General features: G+C 44.2%; 3 protein-coding genes across 7 annotated transcripts in view; 2 read left to right on the forward strand and 1 right to left on the reverse strand.

Annotated features, from left to right (window-relative positions):
- The first annotated feature begins 40 nt into the window (after window positions 1-40).
- Window positions 41-8,696, forward strand: wdr35 (WD repeat domain 35). The gene is made up of 29 exons (XM_085931718.1): window positions 41-108; window positions 507-571; window positions 633-750; window positions 1,104-1,175; window positions 1,256-1,348; window positions 1,428-1,556; window positions 1,720-1,853; window positions 2,466-2,631; window positions 2,739-2,884; window positions 2,957-3,082; window positions 3,202-3,387; window positions 3,589-3,624; window positions 3,698-3,758; window positions 4,201-4,345; window positions 4,626-4,695; window positions 4,831-4,884; window positions 5,214-5,320; window positions 5,421-5,640; window positions 5,721-5,801; window positions 5,927-6,063; window positions 6,160-6,363; window positions 6,440-6,586; window positions 6,678-6,810; window positions 6,885-6,995; window positions 7,174-7,338; window positions 7,426-7,566; window positions 7,635-7,791; window positions 7,986-8,220; window positions 8,307-8,696. Exons 2-29 carry the CDS (start codon window positions 548-550, stop codon window positions 8,455-8,457), a joined length of 3,549 nt encoding a protein of 1,182 aa, XP_085787844.1. The 5' UTR covers window positions 41-108; window positions 507-547; the 3' UTR covers window positions 8,458-8,696.
- A 1,480-nt stretch (window positions 8,697-10,176) lies between these two features.
- On the forward strand, window positions 10,177-11,472 carry LOC147044908 (delayed-rectifier potassium channel regulatory subunit KCNS3-like). The gene has a single exon (XM_085932229.1). The coding sequence runs from the start codon at window positions 10,177-10,179 to the stop codon at window positions 11,470-11,472; it is 1,296 nt and encodes a 431-aa protein (XP_085788355.1).
- A 1,673-nt stretch (window positions 11,473-13,145) lies between these two features.
- daam2 (dishevelled associated activator of morphogenesis 2) overlaps window positions 13,146-26,306 on the reverse strand; it is a 48,643-nt gene continuing 35,482 nt past the window's right edge. For 3 of the 5 annotated variants that reach the window (XM_085931719.1, XM_085931722.1, XM_085931723.1), the window contains 18 exons: window positions 26,204-26,270; window positions 26,013-26,130; window positions 25,743-25,881; window positions 24,057-24,115; window positions 23,792-23,979; window positions 23,422-23,730; window positions 23,232-23,339; window positions 22,298-22,327; window positions 21,969-22,075; window positions 21,124-21,208; window positions 20,756-20,862; window positions 20,447-20,535; window positions 19,294-19,462; window positions 19,046-19,153; window positions 18,894-18,954; window positions 18,548-18,679; window positions 16,472-16,642; window positions 13,146-16,374 (listed from right to left, as the gene is read on the reverse strand). In XM_085931719.1, coding sequence (XP_085787845.1) covers window positions 16,147-16,374; window positions 16,472-16,642; window positions 18,548-18,679; window positions 18,894-18,954; window positions 19,046-19,153; window positions 19,294-19,462; window positions 20,447-20,535; window positions 20,756-20,862; window positions 21,124-21,208; window positions 21,969-22,075; window positions 22,298-22,327; window positions 23,232-23,339; window positions 23,422-23,730; window positions 23,792-23,979; window positions 24,057-24,115; window positions 25,743-25,881; window positions 26,013-26,130; window positions 26,204-26,270 — 2,275 coding nt within the window. In that variant the 3' untranslated portion in view covers window positions 13,146-16,146. The remainder of the gene's footprint in view (window positions 16,375-16,471; window positions 16,643-18,547; window positions 18,680-18,893; window positions 18,955-19,045; window positions 19,154-19,293; window positions 19,463-20,446; window positions 20,536-20,755; window positions 20,863-21,123; window positions 21,209-21,968; window positions 22,076-22,297; window positions 22,328-23,231; window positions 23,340-23,421; window positions 23,731-23,791; window positions 23,980-24,056; window positions 24,116-25,742; window positions 25,882-26,012; window positions 26,131-26,203; window positions 26,271-26,306) is intronic. The other 2 variants (XM_085931720.1, XM_085931721.1) reach the window with 2 other exon arrangements.

Raw genomic sequence — 26,306 nt, forward strand, 5'->3', positions numbered from 1 at the left:
GAAAAACTACAACTCCCAGAGTTACACTGCACGGTGTACAGTTGCCACGGGCGACGGGAAAAGGCTACAGCGTCCATGCTACAGCTTGCGGGAAAACGGAACTAAACAGTTGAGTTTGGACACATTTCTGCTGCATTGCAAGTGACGCCATAAATGTCATGATTGAAGATGATCGGATCATGTCTTTTGTGTTACGTAAACGTTCCGTTTATTTGCAGCAACTTGCGTCGTGCTATCTTAGCTAGTAGCTACCGTTCCACGATTGCAGCAAAGAAAAAAATGAGCATGTTGTAGATGATGCAGCTTTTCTTTCCGATCCAATGGCGTGCATTGCAACTACCGTCTTGTTATTTTGATCACGAATATTCAGCTTTTGCAATCCCAATTTTGATACGTCAGAGTTCATCCTAAATGAAAACGGCGCAGCTCTTGTCATAATTTGCAAGTGGTTAAAAAAAAAAAAGATCCATTGTAATGTTTTTTTTTCCCTTGCTGACGCCTGCCAGCTTGCCACACACTAGATACAAAGAGACTTCAAAAGGAGACCATGTTTATCTACCTCAGCAAGAAGGTGAGCACTTACACCAATAAAAGCACAGCAAGCCAATTTAACATATGTCTTGTCTTTTTAGATTGCCATTCCCAACAGTATTCACTTGAAATGTGTCTCTTGGAACAAAGATCAGGGCTTTATTGCCTGTGGGGGGGATGATGGCCTCTTAAAAGTGCTCAAACTTGAAACTCAGACAGGTAGGATTGTTGCAACCTTGTCAAAGCAGCCAAATAGCAAAGTATTCCGTTTGTTGTTCACGTGCACATTGCAAATTGACATTTAACATTTAGCGTTGAAGTTGCTTTTTGAGACTGTTACGCAAGATCCCTGTGATTGAGATTTTCGATTTTGCCAAACAATAGTTCACACAGTGTGCAAGAAATCTTTTAAAACTCACCAAAAGCTTTTGGGTGCTTTCCGGGCACCTCTGTATCAGTCCCTGTAAGTACAACTGGTACCACCTCGTTCATTCCAAACAGACAAACAATAGTGAGACTCAATTCAGAAATTCTTCTCAAAGTATTGATGCTGATTTGGTTCCACTTGACAGATGATGCCAAACTTAAGGGACTTGCTGCACCCAGTAATTTGTCAATGAACCAGACTTTGGGAGGGCACAGTGGTGAGTCAACATTAGATCAACCAAGATAAAGCGGATGACGTGAGTGAGAAATGATAACACCATCACCGGTCCATTTTCAGGTGCTGTACAAGTAGTTACTTGGAACGAACAATATGAAAAACTAACAACCAGTGACCAGAATGGACTCATCATTGTATGGATGCTCTACAAAGGTGTGTGAAGTTTTTTCGGATCACCTGATAATTATGGAGTTGTACTCAATCATCTTTTCTCATTTCTTCTTTTTCCTAGGTGCGTGGTACGAGGAAATGATCAATAATCGGAATAAATCGGTGGTGAGGAGCATGAGTTGGAATGCTGATGGTCAAAAGATCTGCATTGTGTACGAAGATGGGGCTGTCATTGTAGGATCTGTAGATGGTAATAAAAAGTTTTCAAATACAACACACATACTTTGTTGTAGCAAAATCGGTGTAGCGTAAAATCCCAATTTGTCACATGACAGGGATTGTTTTGTTCCCATACTTGTGTGAGAATATGAGTTGGGATTAAGACCGTTTCTTTTTTTTTTTTCCCTCCGTAGGTAACCGGATTTGGGGAAAGGAGCTGAAGGGAAATCAGCTTGCACATGTGGCATGGTCTCCAGACAGCAAGGTCTTGCTCTTTGGCATGGCCAATGGGGAAGTTCAAATCTTTGACAACCATGGCAATTTCATAGTGAGTATATAAACACAGCATACAAAGTGGAATCATCAAGTGGGTCTCTTTGTGAACCCGGCGATACCATACGTTCCTCCATACGCAATCCGAATATGGTTTTTATGAATATGGCTACATATCTAGGTATCAATATTTTCAATCAGAATCTCAGATCTGAGCGTAAAAGTGGAAACATTGCAGTGCATGCACACGTGGCGTGGCGGCTGTGAAAGCTGTCATCTCACATGGCCTTGTGAAGCCAGCTCACCAGTTGACACCAGAGGAAGAGTAAATATGAAGGCCAAACAACATCTTTGACTCGACTTGAATTTTGTTGATGTTGATGCTTCACCCAAAAAGATGAAAAATAATCAACTCGCGTATGTCGATTGGAAACCCTAACCTTGTGTCCAAAGTCAGTGGTGTTACCCAATAAGCTCTTCAGACCGCACAAATCCCAAATTTAACCTAATCCACCGGGTCAAAATAATCAACCCAATTGGGTAGCGACCGAGCGCTTGGGTTTGGAAGATACATTGGATTGTTATTACCATTATTGATGTTCCTTTAATTCCCAGATCTTTGTTAGCCTGTGTGTTTTTGCTCATCTTGAATTTTTTGTTTTTCCAGATGAAACTGACCATCAGCTGCCTGACTAACGTGACAGGAGCAATCAGGATAGCAGGTATCCACTGGTACTCCGGAACAGGCGGTTACGTGGAACCCGACTGCCCGTGTCTGGCTATCTGTTTTCAAAATGGAAGATGTCAGATTATGCGCTACGAGACGGATGAAAGTAAGGCGCCCACGCACAAAGACTGCAGAGCATTCCGCAGTTTGTAATGGTGACAATGAGTTCTGCTCTGTTTTTTTTTTGTTTTTTGTTTCCCCCCTTTCCTGCAGACCCTGTGTGTATTGACACCACGATGAATGTGGTCAGTATTCAGTGGAACCATTGCGGCAGTGTGCTGGCAGTGGCCGGTTCCCTCAGGGCTTTGAACTCAGACGTAGAAATCAACGTGGTGCAGTTTTATACACCTTTCGGAGAGGTGAGGGCAACGCGCGATTCCCGAGACAATTGCAATAAGCTTCGATGCCCCTTATGTGTTCATTTCTTACAGCACCTGAGAACCTTGAAAGTGCCTGGGAAACAGATGACGGGAGTTGCTTGGGAAGGAGGAGGCCTGCGGATCAGCCTGGCTGTCGATTCCTACATCTATTTTGCTAATATCAGACCAGATTACAAGGTAAAGGACGGGAATTTTGCCTAATTTACACATTCTTGCAATGCACCTCCAATATTTTTAGTTTGCTCCAAGTCAAGACGAAACTGAGCATCTCTTTGTTTTGTTTGTTTTCTGACCAGTGGGGGTATTGTTGCAGCACAGTGGTCTATGCCTTCACAAAGCCAGAGCGTCAAGATTATTGCGTGATTTTCTGGGACACTAAAAACAATGAAAAATGTGTCAAGTATGTCAAGAGCCTCATGTCCATCACCACATCAGGGGACTTCTGCACCCTGGCCAGCAAGGCCGATGACACCCAACTGCAGGTACAGCTTCAAAAAAATTAGGAATTTCTTAGATGAATCACATTTTTATGTATGGCCCACATTTGTATTTGATCAAATAATATGCCATAGAAAATGTTGATTCTGAAAGGAAAGGTTGTGGCGCTAATATGTTTGCGTGTACTCAATTATGTTGAGCACTGTTTATTCTTAAGCAGCTTTTACTTATTCTTTGGCATGCAGGGAAACGCTGAGTCAGACGCCGAGAGTCATGCAAAGGTAATATCACGCAAAATAAAAGCGTAGAATAAAGAATACAAGTTAACTTATTGTAACAATTCCTGTTTTTCAGTATGTCCTTATTCTTTGCAACTCAATCGGGACTCCATTGGACTCCAAGTACATCGATATATGTGAGTGTTTTGAAATCACCCAAAGAGCAGGATGTTGATTAATGACTTCAAGTCGACGTTAGAGCTCGCACCTCGCGTATGGAAATGAAAAAAAAAAAAAAAAAGTGGCCGTCGCTCCGTCTCCTGCCGCCCACAATCCCAACTCACACCGGCTCACAGCAGCTCTGTGGCCAATAGTCAATGAGGAGTGGGCGTCCCAAATTTTCAACATTCCCTTCCTGCGTGGCATTGCTGACTGTTTGCCGATGAGCCCGAGCCAAAAGTTCAAAGTCTGGACGTTTGAAAGGCGCTCGTCAAAAATAGCTCAATCCATGAAGCAGCTCTGTCTCTTTTTTTTTTTTTGGGCGTGTGACAATGTCAGCTGAAATACCTAGCAGCGGCTAAACCAATATTTCCACATGTACTTCTCCAAATAAAAGTGCCCACTTCTTTTCTTGATTAGGTCCATCGTTTGTGACAATGACCAGGACACATGTGATCGCTGCATCTAAAGAGGCTTTCTACTTGTGGCAATACAGAGTAGCAAATAAATTAACTGCCTTGGAGATCAACCAAGTAACCAGAACTAAGAAAGAGGGAAGAGAAAGGTGAGTTTATTTCTGGATTTCACTCAATGTGTATCTTAAAAAGATGGCCTCAGGTTTACCTCATACACTCGTGCCAAGACTGACGGTACATACCAAGCCGGTCATGGAAAGTTACAGGAAGGCAAGATAACCACACACCTCCAGTCTGGGAGCCACTGTCTGAAATCTGAATAGAATTCATTCATCTTCATCCACTGCCACAGAGACTCCAGACAGTCACCTCAGTGCAAGCGTCTGATTTGCTCTCACTTCCTGTCTTTTTTAAAAAAAAAAATTTTAGGCTGTATCACATTGACAGCAGTCCAACTGGAGTCAATGACAATGGAGAGGACTTTGCAAAAGCCTTCACAGTAAGTGACATTGGGCCTCATTCATCAACACGCAATTTATCTTTCAAACAAAGGTTTCCACTGCCTAAAATATGCAAGACAAAAAAAAATATCCCATCAAAAGCGCATTAATGTGTACTTGTCTGTTTTTTTAAGGCAACGAGAGATCCCATATGTTGCATCACAGCAACGGATAATACTTTGATGATGGTAGGTGCATCTCTGCTTTGGCTACAATTCTCTCAATAATATTAAATGGCATCCATGACCCGGGAGAAACTAAACGTGCCCTACAATCTTTACAAGTAAACGTAATTTGACCTCTGAACTTTTGAACGTCCAATTGTTTAGTGTTTCGGTCATCTTTGAACAACCTTTTTTTTTTTCTAACAAGTCCATAAAGAGCAAAGTTCACGTGTTTGATCCATAAATCGACTGGTTCGTGGTTTAACAGTCAGTGCCATCTAGAGGAGTCTGGTTCATGAAACAAATTTGAAGCATCTGAATGTGACTAAGTACTATTTGCGTGTGTGTTCCAGGGCCGTGAATCAGGTCTTCTCCACAGATATAGCCTGCCCAATGTTGTTCTCATCCAGAAATACACCATGAACAGAGCCCATCATCTTTCTTTAAACTGCAACTCCAGGCAAGCTCTGATTGTTGCTGGCCAAGAAATATGTTGACTGCGCACCTACGTATTGGGTCAGGACTGACCGCTGAATGTTTGATTCTTTGATTTCCTTCAGTCGGCTGGCCGTTATTGACATCTCAGGCGTGCTAACTTTGCTGGACATGGAGATTCACGCGTCCTCGGGCGATGCCCCTGGCAATCCGGTCTCAGGTGGGGATCCGTCAAAGCTTGAACGCAAAGATGTTTGGGATATGAAGTGGGCAAAGGACAACCCCGATCTGTTTGCCATGATGGAAAAAACCCGAATGTATGTCTTCAGGAATTTAGACCCAGAGGTGAGGAAATGATTGCTTTTATCTAGGATGACTTTATGGTTCCTCCTAATTACTGTTGTGTTTGTCCTTTGGGAGCACAGGAACCAATCCAAACATCCGGATATATCTGCAGCTTTGAGGACCTGGAAATCAAATCTGTCCTGCTTGATGAAATCATGAAGGTAAAAAAAAAAAAAAAAAAGTGATTGTTCTGCTCGTCCAATATCCCAAATCAGACATTTTACAATAAGTGTTCACATGTCTCAACTCTTTGGACTTCTACCAATAACTTCAATGTTCTATGCAGGACCCAGAGAGACCCAATAAAGACAATCTCATCAACTTTGAAATCCGTTCTTTGAGAGACAGCCGCGCTCTCATCGAAAAAGTGGGAATCACGGATGCTTCACAGTTCATTGAGGATAATCCACACCCAAGACTCTGGTGAATATAATCATGACATGAATTGTTTATTTCACCAAATTCCAAATATCTATCATGATGGATGGCCGTGGCTTGTGTCTTTCATGGACACGCCAGGCGTCTGCTCGCTGAGGCGGCCCTCCAACGACTGGACTTGAAGACGGCTGAGCAGGCATTCGTCCGCTGCAAAGACAACCAGGGCATTGAGTTTGTCAAGCGGCTGGGCAACCTGCAGAGTGAGCCCATGAAACAGGCGGAGGTGGCGGCTTACTTCAGCAGCTTTGAGGAAGCCGAGCGCATGTATTTGGACATGGACCGCAGGTACAGTGTGTTTGTCGGAGTAAGACGTTTTTTTCCTCTTCCTTATTTGATGATATTGTCTGATATCCATTTCCAGGGACCTGGCTATTAGTCTTCGGATGAAATTGGGAGACTGGTTCCGGGTGCTCCAGCTGCTTAAAACTGGCTCCGGGGACTGCGACGACGCTCTCCTGGAGCAGGCCTACAATGCAATCGGAGACTACTTTGCAGACAGACAGAAGTGGTACTGGCAATTTCTTTGGAATGTTCTCACAAGGTGTTTTGGTTAACTATGACGTCACTCAGTCAAAGCGTCGGCTTCTTCCTCTTTGAAGGGTCAACGCGGTGCAGTACTACGTTCAAGGGCGCCACCAGGAGAAGTTAGCAGAATGCTACTACATGTTGGAGGACTACGAGAACCTTGAGAAGTTGACCAATTCGCTACCAGAAAATCATCAACTTTTGCCGGTAAGACAAATGTGAAGGGCAGACTTTGCACAAATATTTGGAGTGATGGACATTTTGCCACTCTTATGCTGTAGGAGATTGGCCAAATGTTCACCACCGTGGGCATGTGTGAACAAGCCGTGAATGCTTACCTGAAATGCAACCAGGCCAAGGCTGCTGTTGACACGTGTGTCCATCTGAACCAGGTGAGAGACGCCAGGGCCCGCTCGGGCTTCTTGCTATCCTCCCACGTACGTCCGCTCGATGAGTGATATCTCGTCTGGCCGTGCGAACGCCGCCTTTGCACGTTGCTGTTAAAATGCTCGATCGATGAAGTGTGGATATAGACGGAGAATGTCAAATCATAGTTTTCTTCTGTTTCAGTGGAACAAAGCAGTGGAACTTGCCAGAAATCATAACATGAGGGAGATTAAACCTCTTCTGTCCAAATACGCTTCACACCTTCTTGAGAAGAACAAAATACTAGAGGCAGTAGAATTGTATCAGAAGGCTCACCATTTTCTGGAAGCAGCCAAACTCATGTTTAAGGTACGTCACTTGCAAGTGTAATTGTTGGTGTGGAAATCCAGAAGATGCCCAGTGTGGCCATCTCTCTATCACGCCGTTTGTTCCCAGATAGCAGATGAGGAGGCCAAAAAAAGGACTCGCCCGCTGCGCGTGAAGAAGCTGTATGTGCTGGCTGCTCGGCTGGTAGAAAACCATCAGGAGCAGAAGAAGACGTTGCAACAGAGTAAAGCCAAGGGCAAGAAGTCAGAGGTAGAGAAATACACTTTGGTTTTGGAATTCCATGTCAAAAGGTGACCCCGTGGCTTATTATCTATCAGGCAACCTTTGCACTCGCCGGACTCCTGGAGGAAGACACCACCTCTTCGGACAATCGCGTTCTTGACAACGCGTGGCGAGGAGCGGAGGCGTATCACTTTTTCTTGCTCGCTCAAAGGCAGCTGTATGAAGGCTACACGGAGAATGCCATGCGCACAGGTAAACAACAAGGTTCTCCTTATTCTGGATCAGACAGTCTGACTTAAAGAGTGCCTAAAAGGCCACTTGCCTGCTAGATTGTGGAAAGGTGAAGTTCAGGAGGATGAGAAAATATGATCTTGACAAGGCATGATAAAATGGAACCTTTGCCATCGTTACAATCAGCCTAGTTTATATCTACATCATGTTTCAAGCCCTTCATCTCCGCGAATATGAAGACATCATCCCTGCGGTGGAGATCTACTCCCTCCTCGCCATCTGCTCATCGGCCAGCCGGGCCTTCGGGACGTGCTCGCAGGCCTTCATCAAGCTGGAGGCCTTGGAGAGCGTAGACCCGGAGCAGCGGCTGCTCTATGAGGACTTGGCCTTGGAGATCTTCACCAAGCACGTGCCGAAAGACAGCCGCAGGCTGGATCTGGAAGCGGAAGGGTGAGAAAAGGAAAAGTCTGTCTTATGATCCGTTCTTTTGCATTTTCTTGTGTTACTGTTCCCACTTGCTCTTTCTCTCTTCACAGGACGGCCGAAAAGTTACCCACGTGCATAGTGAGCGGACTTCCCATTCAAGACCGGCAGTTGTGGATGTGCGCTGTGTGCAAGCACTGTGCTCAAAGCAACGAGATCAGCAAATATAACTACTGCCCGCTTTGTCACTCCGGTGTGGGCTGAAGCTCTTTTCACAACTTTTCACCTAAATTCTATTTTTGTATGAATTATATGACGTATCGCAGCTTCATTTTTAAACCTTTGATCACAGGTGGCTTCAAAGTGTCCAGTGAAATGGACTTTTTCAGAATCAGAATCAGATGGTATGTTCAAATAGAATCAAAGCAAGCCATTAACATTTATTCTTTTCTTAAATACGTGAATGTATATACTATGGTAGCTATTTTATATATAAAAAAATGACATGAACATTTGTTTCAACTGAATTTATTTTAGTTGGTCTTGTCTTGTGTTATTTGGTGAAACTTAAATGATCAATATTGAATGAGCTCATTTTGCATCTGTTGGCATCTATGAAAAGAGCACATTTCCGAAAGTCCTTCCGACACTGCTTGCTATCATTCCCATTCTCAAACGGCCCTTGGGTGCTATCTGCTGGCAGGAGATGGTCGCTACTGTATATTCACAGTTCAACGTGCTTTTATTGTCTCAGCGTCCGCAATATTTGCTACACACACTTCAATTTGCATTTGGTGATTTTTCCATGCACTAACTATGCACTGTGTTTTATGAAGTGCTGCCTCCATGAGTGAAAATGCTTTTGCGGTGAACCTCGTTGTTTGTCATTGGCAAATTCAGACATTTGCTCACTCAATCACTTTTGTGCTCAGGGCAAAGTGATAAAAATATTATTTTGGCACCATCTCTTGATGCACGTAAAAGTGAATTGAGGAGCTTTACTTCGACAAAGGTGCAGCACATACAACCCCCCCCCCCACTTCTGTCATGATGGCTACGCCCCTGCGGATATGTGAGTCATGCGTAATAGATACTTGAGGCTGATATTGAGCACAAACATCCTCTTCACCAAAGTATCACTTGAACCTTCAACATGCACAGGTAAGATGCAACCATTTCTACCATGTTTAATCGGGATGACCGCATTTTTAGGTTGTGTGCCATCATCCTATGTGCTGATATTGAGATTCCAAATGATTCAATGCTTTCACTCTGATTGACATGCTGTGGAAATCTTTCAAAACTGACCTTGGAATGTTGTTCACTGCAATGTGAGTGTTTTTGCTGTCAGGTAACTTAATCCATGTACAGTAGTAGACCATGTTCTCGGTGTCTGTTATAAAACACCATATCACGCCCTGTTTGTACTCGAGAAAAGATGTGCCCTCTTTGAACTCAAGGGTCATTCTGCAATTGGAGGACATTTTATGTCCCAACGCATAACATTTCAAATAGTCCCTGTACAAAACACATTACGTGGGCAGGTTGTGCAAAGTTAAGCTATCCTGAACGGAATTGAATAGCTGTACTAACAATGATTCTTAAATATGATTTCAAAATATTTGCCTTCCTCTCCATCACCAACTTGGGCTAACAGATAAATGAAGTTGGAAATGTATCTATCACCTGTTCTCTAAACTAAAACCCCTAAATGGTTCATTTATTGGACCCAAAAAATGTGTCTGCCTTGATTGTTTTTCAATGATGGGATCCGTACGGTAACTGTATGTACTGGCCAAGTTTTTTTTTTTTAAACATCACAATCCTCCGTCGGTTTGTGTTTAAAGCATGTCACTCGGGTTAGGTGACAAACAGAGGCACACTAATTGTGTATGTGTGTGTGTGTGTGTGTGTCTGTGTGTGTGTAGTCAAGCAGTTCTCTGAGACTCTCCTTTAGAAGAAGCAAGCGTCTTGTATTACACGATGGTGTACGGACAGATCCTTCACGGATGCGCCCCCGATGGTTGCTTCATGGTGGTCAACGTCGGAGGTTTCCGGCAGAGGCTGGAGCACGGTGTTCTCAAACGTTTCCCTCACACCCGCTTGGCACGTCTCCTCTGCTGTAGCTCCCCAGAAGCCATCCTGGAGCTCTGCGATGACTTTGTTCCCACGGAAATGGAGTATTATTTTGACCGCAATCCAATTTTCTTCTGTTATGTCCTTAATTTTTACCTGACGGGCAAAATGCACCTGGTAGACGGTTTGTGCGCGCTGTCCTTCCGCCAAGAGATTGAGTATTGGGGCATCAAGGATGGCCATCTGGACTTGTGCTGTTGTGAAAAATTCCAAGAACTTCTGGATCAGACTGAGGATCTGCACTGGGATCAGGAGAGCGTTGACCTTCACAGCACCGGCTCATGCGATGAAGTGATTTCTGAAGTCGATTTGTTCGACGGCACCTGGTGCGCGGACGTCCGTCGCAACGTTTGGCTCCGACTGGAGAATCCAACATACTCGGCTTCGGCCAAAGCCATTGCCGTCGCATCTTTGACTGTGGTTCTGGTCTCCATAGTGGCCATGTGTGTCCACAGCATCCCAGACTTCCGTCAGCTGGACCAAAACCAGAGAGAGGTTGAACATCCGGGGCTGGCCTTCTTCGAGAACCTTTGCGTCCTCTTCTTTTCCGCAGAGTTCCTCCTCCGTCTAGCGGTGGCACCATCGGCCAGGAAGTTCTTGCGCAGCCCTCTCAACGTGATCGACTTGATGTCCGTCACGCCTTTCTACGTGACCTTGGCTTGGGATTTAGGCCCGGTGGCCGAAGATGACAACTCGGAGTTGGAGAACGTGGGCAAAGTGATGCAGATTTTGAAACTCATGCGACTGTTCCGCATCCTCAAACTGGCCCGCCACTCGGCCGGCCTGCGCTCTCTCGGCGCCACGCTGCGACACAGCGGCCGTGAGGTGGGGCTCCTGGCGCTTTTCTTATTTGTAGGGATCTCCACCTTCTCCTCCCTCATGTACTTTGCCGAGAAGGAGGCTGAGGAGTCGGAGCTGCGGACTATCCCCGTGGGCTGGTGGTGGGCCACCATTAGCATGACAACGGTGGGCTACGGGGACACTGTTCCAGTTACTCTGGCAGGGAAGCTCATAGGAACTCTCTGCATTCTCTCTGGGTTGCTTATTGTGGCTTTGCCCATCACCAACATCTTCAATAAGTTCTTGACCTTCTACCAGAAGCAAGAAGATAGACAGCTTTTGAAATCGACGAGCAGCGATTGAATGGAGGGTTAGGAGAAGGACACAGCAGTATGACCAAATAAGGATTTGATGTGCTCGAAATTGGCAGGCTGAGTGGTTAGCACACCCACCTGGCAGTTTTGATGCATGCAGCCATGTCTATGCGTGCCCTGTGTGGTTGGCTGGCGACCAATTAGCAGTATACCTCTCGAAGATCAACCCAAATAATAAAAGCTTACAAAGGGATCTAAACAGTTGTCCTCGTGCCAATAGATGCCTCAACACCATCCGACCTTAAATTGACCTCAGATGAAACCCTAATTTAACAACTGTTAACCCTGATTTGGAACCGAGAGTATAGGGAGTATCTGAAGTAGGTATCTCCCAGCGCCAACAGACGGGGAGCACACATCATGGCATATCCTTGGGTCGTGCGTTGTATGGGACGGAGGAGGTTGCTTCATCTGCCCTAAGTGGCGGGACCAGGATACCTTGCGGTGTTAACGAACGGTCTTTGCCGCTTAGGGGGTAAGTATGCGGCCCCCCTGAGTTCCTACTCCAGGAACAAAGCACGCAGGGTGTGGTGGTCCGGAGCGGCAGGACCTTGAACGTGGCTCAGTTTTCTATGAGGGTTAGCCTCACCCATACAACAGCCCATGACTGCAATACACACGTATTGATTGGCCTAAATGGTGAATTGGAGGGCTTTGAAATTCTTACCCCTAATATTCAACATCCCCTGGTCCAGCTTAGGTGTCCAGGTCGAGGATGCACCGGGACCTAGGTTTTCAACATATAGAAAGTCAGCCTGCGTTTTGAAGACTGTCGGAAGGATATCAACCAGATTGCCGATGGAACCTTAACCTTCTGCTCAGTGGAACATGGCGACCAAAACGTTTTCTGGAACATAGGGTAGTTTCATGTGTTGCGTTGGTGAATTTAAAAAAAAAAAAAAAAGGTAGAAGAGTTGCTCCCATTTTACTGGGTGGTTTGAATATCTTGATAAAAGCTACTACTTTACTGCAAAACTATACTTTGCAAATACTAATTGTTGGCTGTTGTGTTTGTAAATGCGTTGAATTGACCTGTGTGTGAAAAGTCCCACGGAAAATAAAGTTACTCTTTCCTGCCTCTTGACGGCAAAAGTCAGCTAACAGTACTTTTTGTACATATGTGTGGGAATGGAGTTAAAGACAGGTCAACCTAGATATGTTTGCAAAGCTGTCCAAGAAAGAATGTGCTACAACCTATCACCCCTGCTGATCTTTTGCGCTCAAGTGTTATTGATTCATGTGTCTTGTTTTCCCATGGTTGGATTTGCTTCCTCTGTTCAATAAGTTCAAGCAAAGGCGTGCTAATCAACTGCAGTGTCAACCACGAGTTCTGGCCATATTAATCCTTAAATAGGGGCTAAAGTCAAATACTTGAGAAATGAGCATGTTGTGTTTTGACGGAGTTTTGTTACTAGATGATGAAGTCAAAGTTCGATCTTCTGACTGCAGGCAGCGTTGTGAAAGGACTGCATCGGTGCTCGGGTGCAAAGTTATTTTCACTTACTGTGCCCTTATTTAGTCTGAAAGTCACAATGCAATGCACTTAGCATCCTATTCATTTAGGAGCAAAAGCCCACATCAGCAATACCGCTGGTCACGTTGGTGTTCAAGGACTTCTCGTCAATGTGACAAAAGGACAAATAAGGAAGAATCAACATTGCATTGATTGCAAGGGACAAAAGTTTATTGTTACCCTACAAAAGACACAGGGTGAGAAAAATACAAAACAAAAATCAAATAGAAATGAAAAAAAAAAAAAATTCTCATTCTTACACAAGTCTCAAAATTATCCACCGTACACAAACCACAGTTTATTAATCATATTTGTAATATATCTTTTCTTGTAATGCTGTGTACATACAAAATATAGCAAACTAAATAAGGCAAATAAATAGAGGTACAATTTACAGGAAAATGCAACATTCCTCAACGTTTTAATGGTGTTTTACTTTTATCTCAAACATCAAGAACGGTGTACAAAATACCTTTTTTTTTCTCTTCCAACTGTACATTATTCTGTGAAGGGTACAACAATAAAAAATACTGACTCGTCACATTTATACAGCCTCCAAAAAGTGGGTGCAACAATTTTCAGGCGGTACAAAGCGATGTATAACTTTAACAACTCGTTTTTTTCCCGTTTTTGTTTTTTTTAATAATGCAAGCAACTTCCTATTCAAAGATTAAATTCAATACATCACACTGTGTGCACACTTCTTTGGGCATGCAGCTTGATGCCGAGTGCATGTTTGGACAGAAAACTAACCTTTTTTTTTTTTTTTTTTTTTAACATGCCAGAACATTGACACAGACATGTCCTCCACAATCTCATCTCTCATCCCTCATTTTTCCAGCGGCCCAGCCGGAGTACCAATTACTTAACCTCTTTCTTCCTTTTACATTTTTTTGACACTTTTTTTGCAGCACCCTTCGCAGTTCAAAATAGTCTACACCCTCAAAACAACATTGCAAATGGAAATGTCCCGTAATAAAAGTGCATTGGAAAAAAAAGAAGCTACTACTGTTCCACTCCAAAATCAGCCAGTCAATGGCCTGTAATAAACATCCAACCGTGGAACAAAAACACACATGTAATAATACTGACATGGTTGCAGTAAATAATTCGCCCTAAAATGTGGGGTTAAAGCTCCGGATGATATACTAACGGATTAACTGGAAAGATAAAAGAGTAGCAGGAGGGGAAGAACCAGCTCAAATATACACAAGACGCTGGTTAAAGTGGTTCCCATTTCAGGGACAACACAAGTTGTTTCCTATTCAGGTGGACCACACATTCAGTTTCAACGTAAATTGGAAAGAATTTTAATTAAGGTCCAGGAGGGAGGAGAGACCAAAGCTCTCTTTTAAGACTCATTTTAGGATGCTAAAGTGAATCCAATCTCTCCTGGGATCCAGCTACAGAGCTGCTTTTTTTTTTTTTCTTCCAAAAATATATTTGATTTATTTTTATTTACTGCATGGGAACGCCAGCCGTGGCCAATACGTCCAGTATCAGCTGCATTTTTATTGTATTTTTTTACCTTTTGACCTTCATATACTGTACATCCATTAGCAGCACCACACGGAAAGAGGAATGGTACTTGTGCGCAAACGAGGGTCAGAGGCACTTCAAGGTGAACATGTGGTCAGAAGAAGTTGACGCGATGAAGGACAACAGAACATACAAGAGACAAACTTCAGAGTGCTTGTTGAGTGAAGTGCATGGGGAGGTGTGGAAAGCAGTATTGCAGTACACGCTTGGTATGACAATAACACGGTTATTGGCGCTTTAAAAATAATTATTTGTGCAAATCATATTCAATATCTACAGTAAACAACATATTCTATCTGCTGGAAAAGTGTATATCCACATTCAACTAAATATTTTATCTGCTGTTGTATTTTAGGGTTGTCAGATTAAAAAATAATCAATAAAGTATGTGCCAAATAAAGGAGGGCATCTCGCATTGTGCACCAATGTTAAATAAATGTCAGGATCATATTTTCTATTGTCAGCTCTCCTGTAGTCTCCCCATGAATGACCAATGAACATACCGTTCTCTAGTGGTAACATAGCAAACTACAACGTGTTTGCACTGAGCCCTCCACACACACACTCACTCACACACTCACACACACACACTGCAGCATTTGTCACATTTACTAAGATTTTCCACATTCAATTATTTTCTATCACTACTTGCAAAATTGTTTTAATCAATGTATGCAGCGGCAGGTGGCTTATAAAATTGCTTCATTGACATACAAAAATGTGGAAGGAAAGATTGTTTGTCTACAATGATCTATCTGTCGTGTGCACCATTTATAGCTAACTTTGGAATCTGTGAAGGCCAATGGCATTGCGACAGACAAGCCTACACATGGAATGGCAGCCAGGCAGAAGCTTGCTGTTAATTATTCGACTCAATCTATTTGGAATTGTCAAGCTTATTTAAGGCCCATTACCAACGTGGAGCAGGCAGAGTGGCAGCTGAGCATGGAAACAAATGCCAGTGTAGTGTCTGAAAGAAAGGAGAAATTCCAAAATGGTAGAGAAAGTGGCAACACAAGAGGAGCTGCAGTGCAAACAAAACCAACCCAAAGAAATTCACTCCATTTGAGAGTAGAACCTTCGGACACATGAAAAACTCTTTTGAAGTCAATATAAAGTCCGAATGGCTGAATGTTTTCTGACACGTTTCTTCTGCTTTGGCACCGGTTGCTGCCAGAACAATGTAGTGGACGCTGCTGACACATTGACGCGGCGACGAGAACAAAGAGGTCATGTGACCACCAGCTGCATCATTCCTCGCTGGCATTTTTGAAGATTTTCCCGACTCGATGCTTTCCAGATGTGGCCTTTAATTCATTCCCACTCTGTTGTCTTGCTTTTCGTCCGTGCGCGTGTGATCCCAGACGGGGGGGCTGAAGCGGTGAGAAACAGGAAGTGACAGATGGCGAGGAGTTTAAGCACAGTGGTCAAAGTCAGGTGAAGGTGTATCACAGTGGGCTGCACCGAGTGTCCCGCCCGCCCGCCTTGCGCCCAGATCGGGAGATCACGTAACATCCGGAGGGGGTGCGGGTCGCGCACATGTATAGACACAGCTGGACCACGAGAGATCCACATGAGGGCGGAGCATTGTGCTCCTGTTTTCCTGACCTTCTAGTAGGTGACTTTTGTGACGGCTCGTTCTCGCCCGGCGCCTCCGTTGCCTCCGCCCTCCGTCAGCTGGTTGACGGAGCGCTTGCGGTTGCGCTTGAATTTGTTCAGGTCCTTGTCAAAAACCTCGCCCGAACGCAGGGCCGACACCAGGTCGTCAAATTCTCCTCCGACCTCGTCCGAAGCGCCGCCCTTCTTGGACCGCCGTTCCCGTTCCCGCTGCTCCTTGAGCTGGAAAGCCAGGGGATTGCACTTTAATCATTTGGAAAACTGCAAGACAAAAATCTACTTTGCGTTTTCTAGTCAAAGGGTCGAGCGGCCGTCCCACCATGGCCTCCATGCGTGCCCGCCTCTCCTCCTCGTCCTTGCGTCTCTGCATGTTTTCCAGGTCCTGGCGGGCCTCGCCGAACGACTGCAAGAAGGTGTCGAAAATGCCAAAGAACTCGTCTGGCTGCATCCTCCCTTCGTCCTCCCCAAAGTGCTTCAGAGATTTGGTGAACTGTGTGGGGAGAAACATGTGACCGAGTTCAATGACCTCAGTGAGACCCTCCTTTGTTTACAGTGATGTAAGCGGCACTTCTTCAGATTTATACGTATTTAGAAAAAGTCAAATAAATATTCAACAGCCAAGAAATCATAGATAGAGCAGTGAAAACATGTACTTGATGTATTATGAGGCGCTTCTTTTCCGCTCATCTTAACAACCAAAACATCGATTAAGTTTCTGGTTGGATGTGTTTCCTCTGCTCGAGGTGCACGCAAAAGAAAAGTGGAGCTCATTAAACAAGAGACCTGCATCTGGATTGTTTGAATTCAGGCATTTGTATTGTAAATAACTTCTTTAACATTCTTGACCGGTAACCCTTTTCCATAATAATGAACAAAGTGAACTCATCTAAAGAAGCGAGTTGAGATTCAAACCCAGAATATCACCTGCGAGACAGATGTGGTAACCACCACATGGAATTCAAAATGTTCCACCAATACGTCTACTTTTATTTTTGCTCCAGAATGGGGCTTCACTGTGTGCGTAATTGACTGAAAAGAATCATCTCAATGCAAGCAACATGGCCATTTGTTACCCAAAGCAAGCCTTGACAGCATTCCGGCACTGAATAATGCACAACGTAGTTTCAAATACATGACTTGCGTAATCGGAGTGCTCGAATGATAAAAGCTTGTAAGCACTTCAACAGAGGAATGACTAATGCTTTTGGTGTCACAACTCAGGCTATAGGGGGCGGCAACAACCAATCCCACCCACATTTAGCACCGACACTCATTTATATTTTACTACAATAGTTCAGTACTCAATGTGTGTGTGGGGATGTGCACGTGCTGTGAAAGATAAAGCAAACAAATCTGTCTTGATGAAAGGGCAAATCCCTTCTGTCCTCTGGAAACCTGCGTCCCAGTAACCCTTGTGACCTTAGACAAGTGTAATCCTTTGAAATGTATGTCGTCATGTCAGGAGCTGCTACTGTGTGCATGCATGCACATGCTCACACACACTGCTAGTGATTAGGAATAAAGCCTCACATTTGCTTTATGTATTTTTTAACCCCTCTAGATGGCACTGTTTGATTAACATTGGGCTGACTTATATATATTTTTTAAACCAACAATGCCATCTAGAGGTGGGAAAAAACCCCAACTGGTTCATGAAGCAAATTTGAAACTTCATTTTCCCATCACAACCAACGATATCTCAACTCTATCTATCTCAAAGGAGGAATGCAATTTTGACAATTTCAAGTCAGACACGCATACAGTTGCGCATGTTTAGAGTCTGGCTCGGTGAACAGAGGCTCTTTTCTTTCTCCATCTGTAACTGCTGTTGTGTTCCCCTGGCTTCTTTAGCCCTGACATCCCAAAAGGCACGTTTTCCCTCCAAATCCCCCACTGACAAATAATCAAGTGGAAAGGAAGCTTGACTCGGAGCCACTCCCCCCCCACCCCCTCTTTCATTTATCACACACTGATCAGGCGTGTATTGGAAAGGCGTATAGGAATAATTGATTGCAAAAATGTCAGCACTGAGATGCGCCAAGTCTGCAAATCATTTGAAGCTGTTATTTTAGATACACGCAAATTTCAATCAATCAATGAGAAAGCCGGCCAACTGGAAATGCATTAGTCCCACTTGACGAAAGATGGAACTGTGAAAACAGTAACTCAAAGAGAAGACAATGGCGGAATCCAAGATAATACTTCACTTTTGGGTTTCCCCGCCATTGCGGACGAGATGGGATCAGACAAAAGAACATTTTCTAGTTCCTCCCTTGAGAGTGGAGTCTTTCATCATCCCTATCTAACGTGAAGGCTCGGTCAAAATTGCCTTTAAAACCAGCCACACGAACTGATCAAGCACTTGGACCGCGCGGCTGGCTGGTTTAGCGGTTACCTTGTCCTTGGCCTCGTTCAACTGATCCTCCAGTTCAGAGAAACTGAAGCCAGCCACGGTGATGAAGTCACCAATCACGGGCACAAACTTATCTCCGCGTTCCCTCGTCCTGCTCTGCTGGTAGTGCAGCTCCTGGTGCAAAAAACAGGAAACATGAACCAAATGCTCACTTTATTAATGTGCTCACTATATAAAGTGTATTTGCTTTTTCCTTCCCATCTAAACAAGACATTTGGTGTGTTTTAGGGCTATCACCGCATTAAAAATTGCTGTTAATTAGTGCCCTGCCCAAAAACCTAATTACAGGGAGGATAAAAACCAGCGGGAGGAATCACAACAAACTCACCGCTTCAAGAGCCTTCAGTCCATTTTTGATACTGTGCACCTCTTTTTCCAACTCCGCCAAACTGGGAAGCAAAAACAGAAAAACACAACAGTCATTTTTGTTTTTCTTCCCGTGTCTTTGCACCGAGCAGGCTTCCGTATGATTGAACTCACTTGACTTTGGCAGCTTCTGGTATGGTGTTGAGGTCCAGATGGATGTGCAGTGTGTCAGGGTAGTTTTTTTCAAAGATCATGATCAGGTAGTGCAACATGGTGATGTTCCTGGCAGATTGGGAGCGGGAAAACACACAACTTATAAAAACCTGTGTGGAGTTCATCTCCAAGATGCTTGATGCTGTTATCTTGAAGGGCCACGGTGTGGAAAACGATTTTTAGATCTATTCATGTCAAAATAAACTCACCTGTCTATGCTGGACTTGGTGTCTGCAATCTTATTGAGGCTGGAGACCTTGAAGCCAAAAGCATTTCCTCGCTGGCCTTTATTCATGAAGTTGCCGAACGCGAGCACAACCTCCAGGATCTGTGTCAGTCTCTTGCTCCGAATCACCTCCTTGGAAGCGTTCAGAATGGCTGAAAATGAGAGGAGAGAATTGAGAGAACATTTGTTAAGCGTGTCACTTTACTTTTGAAATTCATCCTTTAGCTTGACATCGTTTTTGTCTTTTTTTTTTTTCCTCGACTCCCGGCCTGAACTGTAGCGTTTCCACATTTTGAATGTCCATCAGAAAGTTTGAGCAACAAGTCTTTTGTACAAAGCGGGCAGCTCAACGGGGAAGCCCATCAAGTCATTATATCCACTTATAAAAATAACAGCAGGAGAAGAAGGGAAAGTTCCAAGCTCTCGTCTGTCAGCTTTCTTAGCCCCGGAGAACAAACCTCGCTGGCAACGGGCAGGTGCTTCCCTCTCTCCGCAGAGGAAACCTCAGTGTGAATGTTAGAGCCATTACAATCCAGATTGTTATTGTTCCATGAGAATCATCTCTGCTCACAATGTTTGCTGTGATGCACAACAGCCTGGCTGAACTTGAAAAATTCTTCGACCAAAGCAGCTGGGTGGTCCAGAGAATTGTCTCATAACACACGCACGGACGGCAACGCGATTGAAAACTTAGCATGTGCGGTTTTGGGAACGTTTGGAGCCGACATCAAAAGTTTTCAAGAGGCTTGGATCCCGACCCAATCCTTGCGGGATTAGGCTTCTGTTTTCTTTCCAATCCCGATGGCCAGAAAAGTCACGAGATACATTCTATTTGATCTCGTTGGACAACAAATGCTGCGGCGCACACAATTAAACCTAAAATAACAACAAGCATACGAGTGGACCTCATTGGATGTCTATTTTTCCCCTCTCGACAAGGGCCAGCTTTCCAACCTGCAAGCCCATTTGCAAGCCCACGCACACACAATCTGCCAACAATGGTGACGTTTTACAGTCCATGAGCAAACATGCTCTAATGAGTAGAATCCTCAGCTCCATTTTTGCTGAAAGATGAAATTGAAATGCAAGTTTGAGCCTACTTTAAAGTGCCGTACAAGATAGATTGGCTTCCTCACCTTCCACCTTTGGCTTGGTTTCAGCGAGGCGCTCTGCAAATTTCTTCTTAAAGAATAGAGCCTGCAGTCTCTGCTGGTAATGGTCAATTCTAATGATGGGGGGGGAGGGAAAAAATTGGTCATTCAAAGCTCAAGCGACTACTGTGTTTTAAGATGAGGGAGTGAGTCGGTGCGATTTGGCAATATGATGTTGCACTGAGATCTATTTTCAAAGAGTGAAACAGCTGCTGTGGTTAAATGGAAATGGAGTGGGCAGCATAATGCTTTCATCATCTCGTTGAAACAACGTAGAAGATGCGGAAAGCGTACCTGCTCATTTCAAAGAGGAAGCGATCCGCTCGGGCCATGCGCTCCAGCTCATGTTTGTGCTCCTCCAGGAGATCAATGTCGCTCTTCTCTGGGACAAACTTCAGCAACTTGAAAACAGATGCATTATTTCAGCAGTTATCGAGATCATTCAACTTTTTTATCTTGTTTATGTTAGGTCGGTGGTTTGATATCTGCGACGAAGACAATCCTGGTTTATGACTTTTGTACTTTGCTGTTCTTAGGAAATGTCATCAGGACAATAAATGATACGGGCCAAAGAGGAAATAGTGATCAGTTGATTTTTTTTTTTTACAGTACGTGTCAACCCCTGTTCTCTCTCTCATCACATGTATTTGGTCAAGGCTTACCTGCTCCAGCATATCCTTGGCCAACTCTTCTCGCTCATCCATCTCCAGGATCGCCCTCTTGATCTCCTGATTGCTCATTTTTAATCTAAGAAGACAAAGATGCTTGGTTGATCGTGGCAGCAAAACACCACATTGATAAATGTCAGTCAAAACGGATTCCCTTTACAGTCAAAATATTAAAACACAAATTATTATTATTATTAAAATCATGCGTGTTCTTATTTCACTTCTTCAGGGATGGACAGAGGTGCAAAATGTTTGCTGGTCATGTCAACAAGCATTTGTCGGATTTCCTCTTGAGTTACTGTCATCGTCTTACAAAGCGCAATTATGAATGATCTGACTGAGACCGAACGCGTGTATCCTGAGACCACCGCCAGCTGTTCTCTGTGCCCCTCAGCAGTGTGCTGACCATTGTCAGTGTGCACATGAAAGCCCGAGTGACTGACCGCTGACCTTATTTTGGGCCGGGTTTAGACCCCTGGCTCGTGCAATATTGACACACTATTGAGTCAAGGGACCTGACTGCAGATTCCTTAGACAAAGACCGGCTCCAGGAAGCCTATGTTTATTGATGTGGAAAGCGAGAGGGGTCAGCGATCAAAGTCTCCTAAGGGTTCAGGGAAGTGCAGTGAGAAGACAAATGGAAAACATTTTCCTGAGTGGACCTTAAATGATGACAATTGATCTCCATTCTAATGGAATGGGACCACTTGGGACGTACAAACACACACATCGGTATCTGTCAAGGGAAAATTTTATTTTTGCCCATTTAAAATCGAAAACTGGGCACTGTTAGCATACATTTGCCGAAGGTGTGATTTATTTCATGGACGGACACCTACTTTGAAAGAAGGATGACACAATTCTGGGCTCGTCGGCCATCGATGACTGACAGCTCCTTGACTTTCCGCGTGCTGACATGGATGTCATCCATTGAGCCGGTGTCCTTCTGCGCAAAAGAAGAGATTAACAGTTGTTAGTTGCAACATGGCACCTGACAGTATATTCATTTGGTGCAATGGTGTTGCCAAAGTCATCTTTGCTGAAACTCACGATATTATTTTTTGCCTCCTCAAACATTTTATCCAAAACAAAAAAATAAAAAGCCTTTTGCGGCCACCTGCATGGCAAGAAGAGAAGGCATTGAGACTTGAAGTAGCCTTGAACTCACCTGCTTGAAGGATTGGTTAGTGAGCAGATCCTGCCCAGGCAGCCGGAGAGCGAGCAGAGCAGAGACACAAAACACATGCAAAGATTAGCACTTCAAGCAGCGACACAGTCAGTGAGCAGAGAACTTCAACTGTGAACGCTTAAGCGCAAGATGAGAAGCCCACTCAGAGCAACAACAAAAAAAAAGGCAATTTTTTTGAAGACATATCCTTGATTGAATCATCAAACACCTGCTTTGACATGAAAACACAAGAACATGACAAATGAGCATAGTGCGGGAAATAAATCTACACAGGGCACGTGTCCAGCTCGCGAAGCCAACCAAACCAACAGTGCTCTGACAAATTCAATGGAACCAAAATGTCAGAATAATTCAGGTCATTGCTTTGATATGGTTATACCCAAAATAAACTTACATTGACCTAGTGGTTAGAGCCGGTTACAATAACGGGATCTGTATGACTAAATGCACGTAATACATCACTGTCACCAATTTCCAATGACTCATTAACCTTTAGAACATGCGGCTGAAAATATTTAAGCCTTGCAGTTTAGGTACAAGCTCTATAATCAAATGAGTACTACCCAAAATTCTGCACTACAACTTACAAGCAAAGTCATTAATAGCTGAAAAGGTTTTCTGATCATATCAATGGTAATCTACTCCTTATATCCGAAGCAAAATGAACTGTATCCAAGAGCTCGTAAAGATCCAGACAGCTCTTCAGTATCTGCGCTCTGCTCTACAATGTGTCTTTCAGCTGCGACTTTGGCAATGCCACACAAGTTAAATAATCAAGCTGAATTAGAACCATGAATGGAACTTTGTTATGACAAGTTCCTCATCAAAAAATCTCTTGTTATCATTGCACAACATGAACATGCACACGTGTCATGAACATGCTTTCCCTTAAGGTGACTTTCCAAATACAAACCTGCTGTCTCTGATAGGCAGAAAACATCTTCTCAATGTCCTTCAGGTCAAGGATCTTGAAAGCTTTCAGGTCATCGATATCATTCCAGATGGTGCCATTGATCAGATGCTGACAAATGCAAAAAGGGGCATTAGTGATTTTAATAGCACTAAGTGGTGAAATACAAGACATTATTTGAAAAAAAACTGACCTCTCCGAGTTTAGCCCAGTTAAAAGATTTCAGCGGATGCGAGGGCTGAGGGATGGACTTGGAGCGCAGCGTGTTTGCCGAATTGAAAGAAGAGGGAACGGGGGGAGGTGGGATTCCAAAAATGGGCGGGGCTCCTGGCGGAGGAGGTGGGCCGCCAGGTGGAGGTGGTGGCGGCGGGGGCGGAGGTGGGCAGCTGAAGGGCAGCGGAGGAGGTGGTGGAGGGAAGCCACCCGCCGTCGGGGCTGGAGGTGGAGCCGTAGGAGCTCCCGGAGGAGGTGGAGGTGGTGGTGGGAAAGACACATTGCCCACCTGTGGGAGATGGGAAAAAAAGTTACCATCGCTCTTGAATAAGTAAAGCAGGACTTCATACCGAAATGCAGTCACTGATGCGTGTTGATAGATCCAGGACTTGTTCCCTGGCAGAGCGCAGCTCAACACCCTCGCGCTGGAGTTTATCCTTCATCTTGTTCAAAGTCTTCATCATGTCATCTTTTTCCTGGGTCTTGGTCTCGCATTCTCGCTCCTTCCGCTCCAGTTTGCCGAGCAGCTCGGCATGTTCTGAAGATGACACAAATTACAGCTACGCTAGCAAAGAGACATTATCATACGTACGGGCTCTCGCCGTGGTTCCTGACCTTTTCGGAACTTCTCGGCCTGGTCTCTCCACTGTCTCACCTCATTCTCATTGACCAGCCTGTCAAGTCAGAAAACGTCAATGAGAGACGACAAAATGATGCAGACAGATGGAGATTTGAGGGTCAAATACAGTCAACCTGAGCCAAGTCTGGACATTTTGTTTTTGGGACCTATGTAATGTGCAACGTGTCATTTTTTTGGAATGGGACAAAATGTATGATTTGACCAGCTTTGACTAGGTTGCTGCAGGCTGCGCTGTCCAGTAAATTAGAGTTAAAAGAAAAAAATCCAGTTCAGTAAAAAAATGTAATTATAAAATCATTAAGTGTAAACCTGCAGGAGTGTTATAAGTTGATGGAAGTCAACATTTCAAAAACAGATTAATAATAAATAAACGAGAAGCAAAAAGCTGATAAGTGTTATTAATAAAGGTACAACAATTTGAGGGGGAAAAGACTTGAGTAAAACCTTGCGTATCGTGAGGAGCCTTGGCTGGAGTTGAGAGAATAAAAAACGGTCACTAACATGCCAGAAAAGTACACAACAGGATTCACATGAAAAAAGTCTGTAATCATAATGCAGTAAGTAAATTCTTGTAGGTTCATTTAGAATGCGACGCCCTCCAAAAGACAAACCCTCCATTGTTGAACATCTCTACATAGCAGTGGAAAAGAGGTGCGGGTCACATGTCGTCACGGTGAGCGCATCAGATGAATGACTCCATTTTTTTTTGCAGTTGATTTAACCTCTCCAACCAACCTCCACCTTCTCCCCCAAAAGCCACGTGTTTTCACCCATCAACTACGGGGGGCCCATGTGGAAAGCTCGCTTTACGAATATCTTTTCCAGGTAGAATTGACTTTTAAGAGCGTTTATGGAAACACAACAAGACTTTGGCAGGAGGGGATGCTGATGGATCTCGCTTTCGTTTTATAACCAACGACAGAGCTTAGATGCGGCGTCCAACTTTGCTGTCTCGGCGCTACTGGAAAGAATTATGCTCCAGTGTTGTAATCGAGCAAAAATAGTGACGGAATGAATACACAGCGGTAGGAGCAAATGGGACAAGGTTTACCACACCACATGTTTTATGCTTCTTTCACCGCCGAGACTGAACATTGATCTTGAGTAACACAAATAACCTGACTGTTGAGCTTAGTCCAAATTCTCTTTGCATTATACGCGAGGTGCTCCTCTAAACTCAGGCGAGTTCTTTTTCAGCGACAAGTGGTAACAACTGCAAAACTCATGTTCACAATGACGTCGCACGGATCTCATTTGAAACAAGGTCAATAGAGAATTATCAGACGGAATCAAGGCGATAATGAAATATCGCTGTTGACGTAAGGGCTCTCAGTGGCCGTTAGTTCCGTGAAGACAAAAAGTCAACATCTTAAGCACATGAACAAAAGCACTGACATGAAGCCAAGTGGCTTACGCGGCCGCACCTAAACGTGGCTCACTTGCCTGACTAATACGATTAGAGTCATTTCCTTTTGATCTCGGGTTTCCTCTTTGGTGCAATTTTGCGCACGGCGCGCCGCTTCCTGGGATTTGGCCTGGGACCCCACCCCCCTGCTGCCACCTTTGCTTTACCTCAACCTTCCTGAGGAGTTACATTCTCTGTCTTTTGGAAAATACAGCCTCGAATGCGTACGAGTAGGAATTGCTATATTTGGACTTACATGCGAATGATGTTTTTAACATTGAAGTTATCCAGAGGTGAAAGGTCGGGGTCTTCCCCTTGGTCGTCCTGCAGGACAATCTGCTGGAGGATCCTATCGAGAAGCTGCCAGTGATGCATGCTGTTACCGCCACGCTTATCTGAATGTGGACAATGGGACAATGTTTTGGTTCAAAAGGCTTGGACTGTCACTCTTTTTTTCTTGATTTATTATGAAACAACTGTTCAAATGGCAATTTGTCAAAGCGCCAAGTGGAATGTAACAACTCACATGGCATCTGTAGGCAGTGTTGGAGGATGGAGAGGAGGTGCGGGTAGGCATCAGAATAGCCCAGCTTCTTTTTAATCAGCTCAAACATAGCACTGGCACTTTTGGTGTCTACGTGGGTCTGTTGAGAATAATATTCCTTGCTTTATTACAAATGAAATCCCAGTCCGACAACGTCACCCGGCATGACTTACCATGTCAAACCTTTTGGCCAATTCAGAGTCATCCTCATTGCGTACCATCTCAAAAAAGTCCAAATGCCTGAAAAGCACAATGCAAGAAGTGTTCCAGCTTTAT

The sequence above is a fragment of the Syngnathus leptorhynchus genome, chromosome 15 (genome assembly GCF_054491065.1).
Source record: "Syngnathus leptorhynchus isolate UIUO chromosome 15, UIUO_Slep, whole genome shotgun sequence".
Lineage (NCBI taxonomy): Eukaryota > Metazoa > Chordata > Actinopteri > Syngnathiformes > Syngnathidae > Syngnathus > Syngnathus leptorhynchus.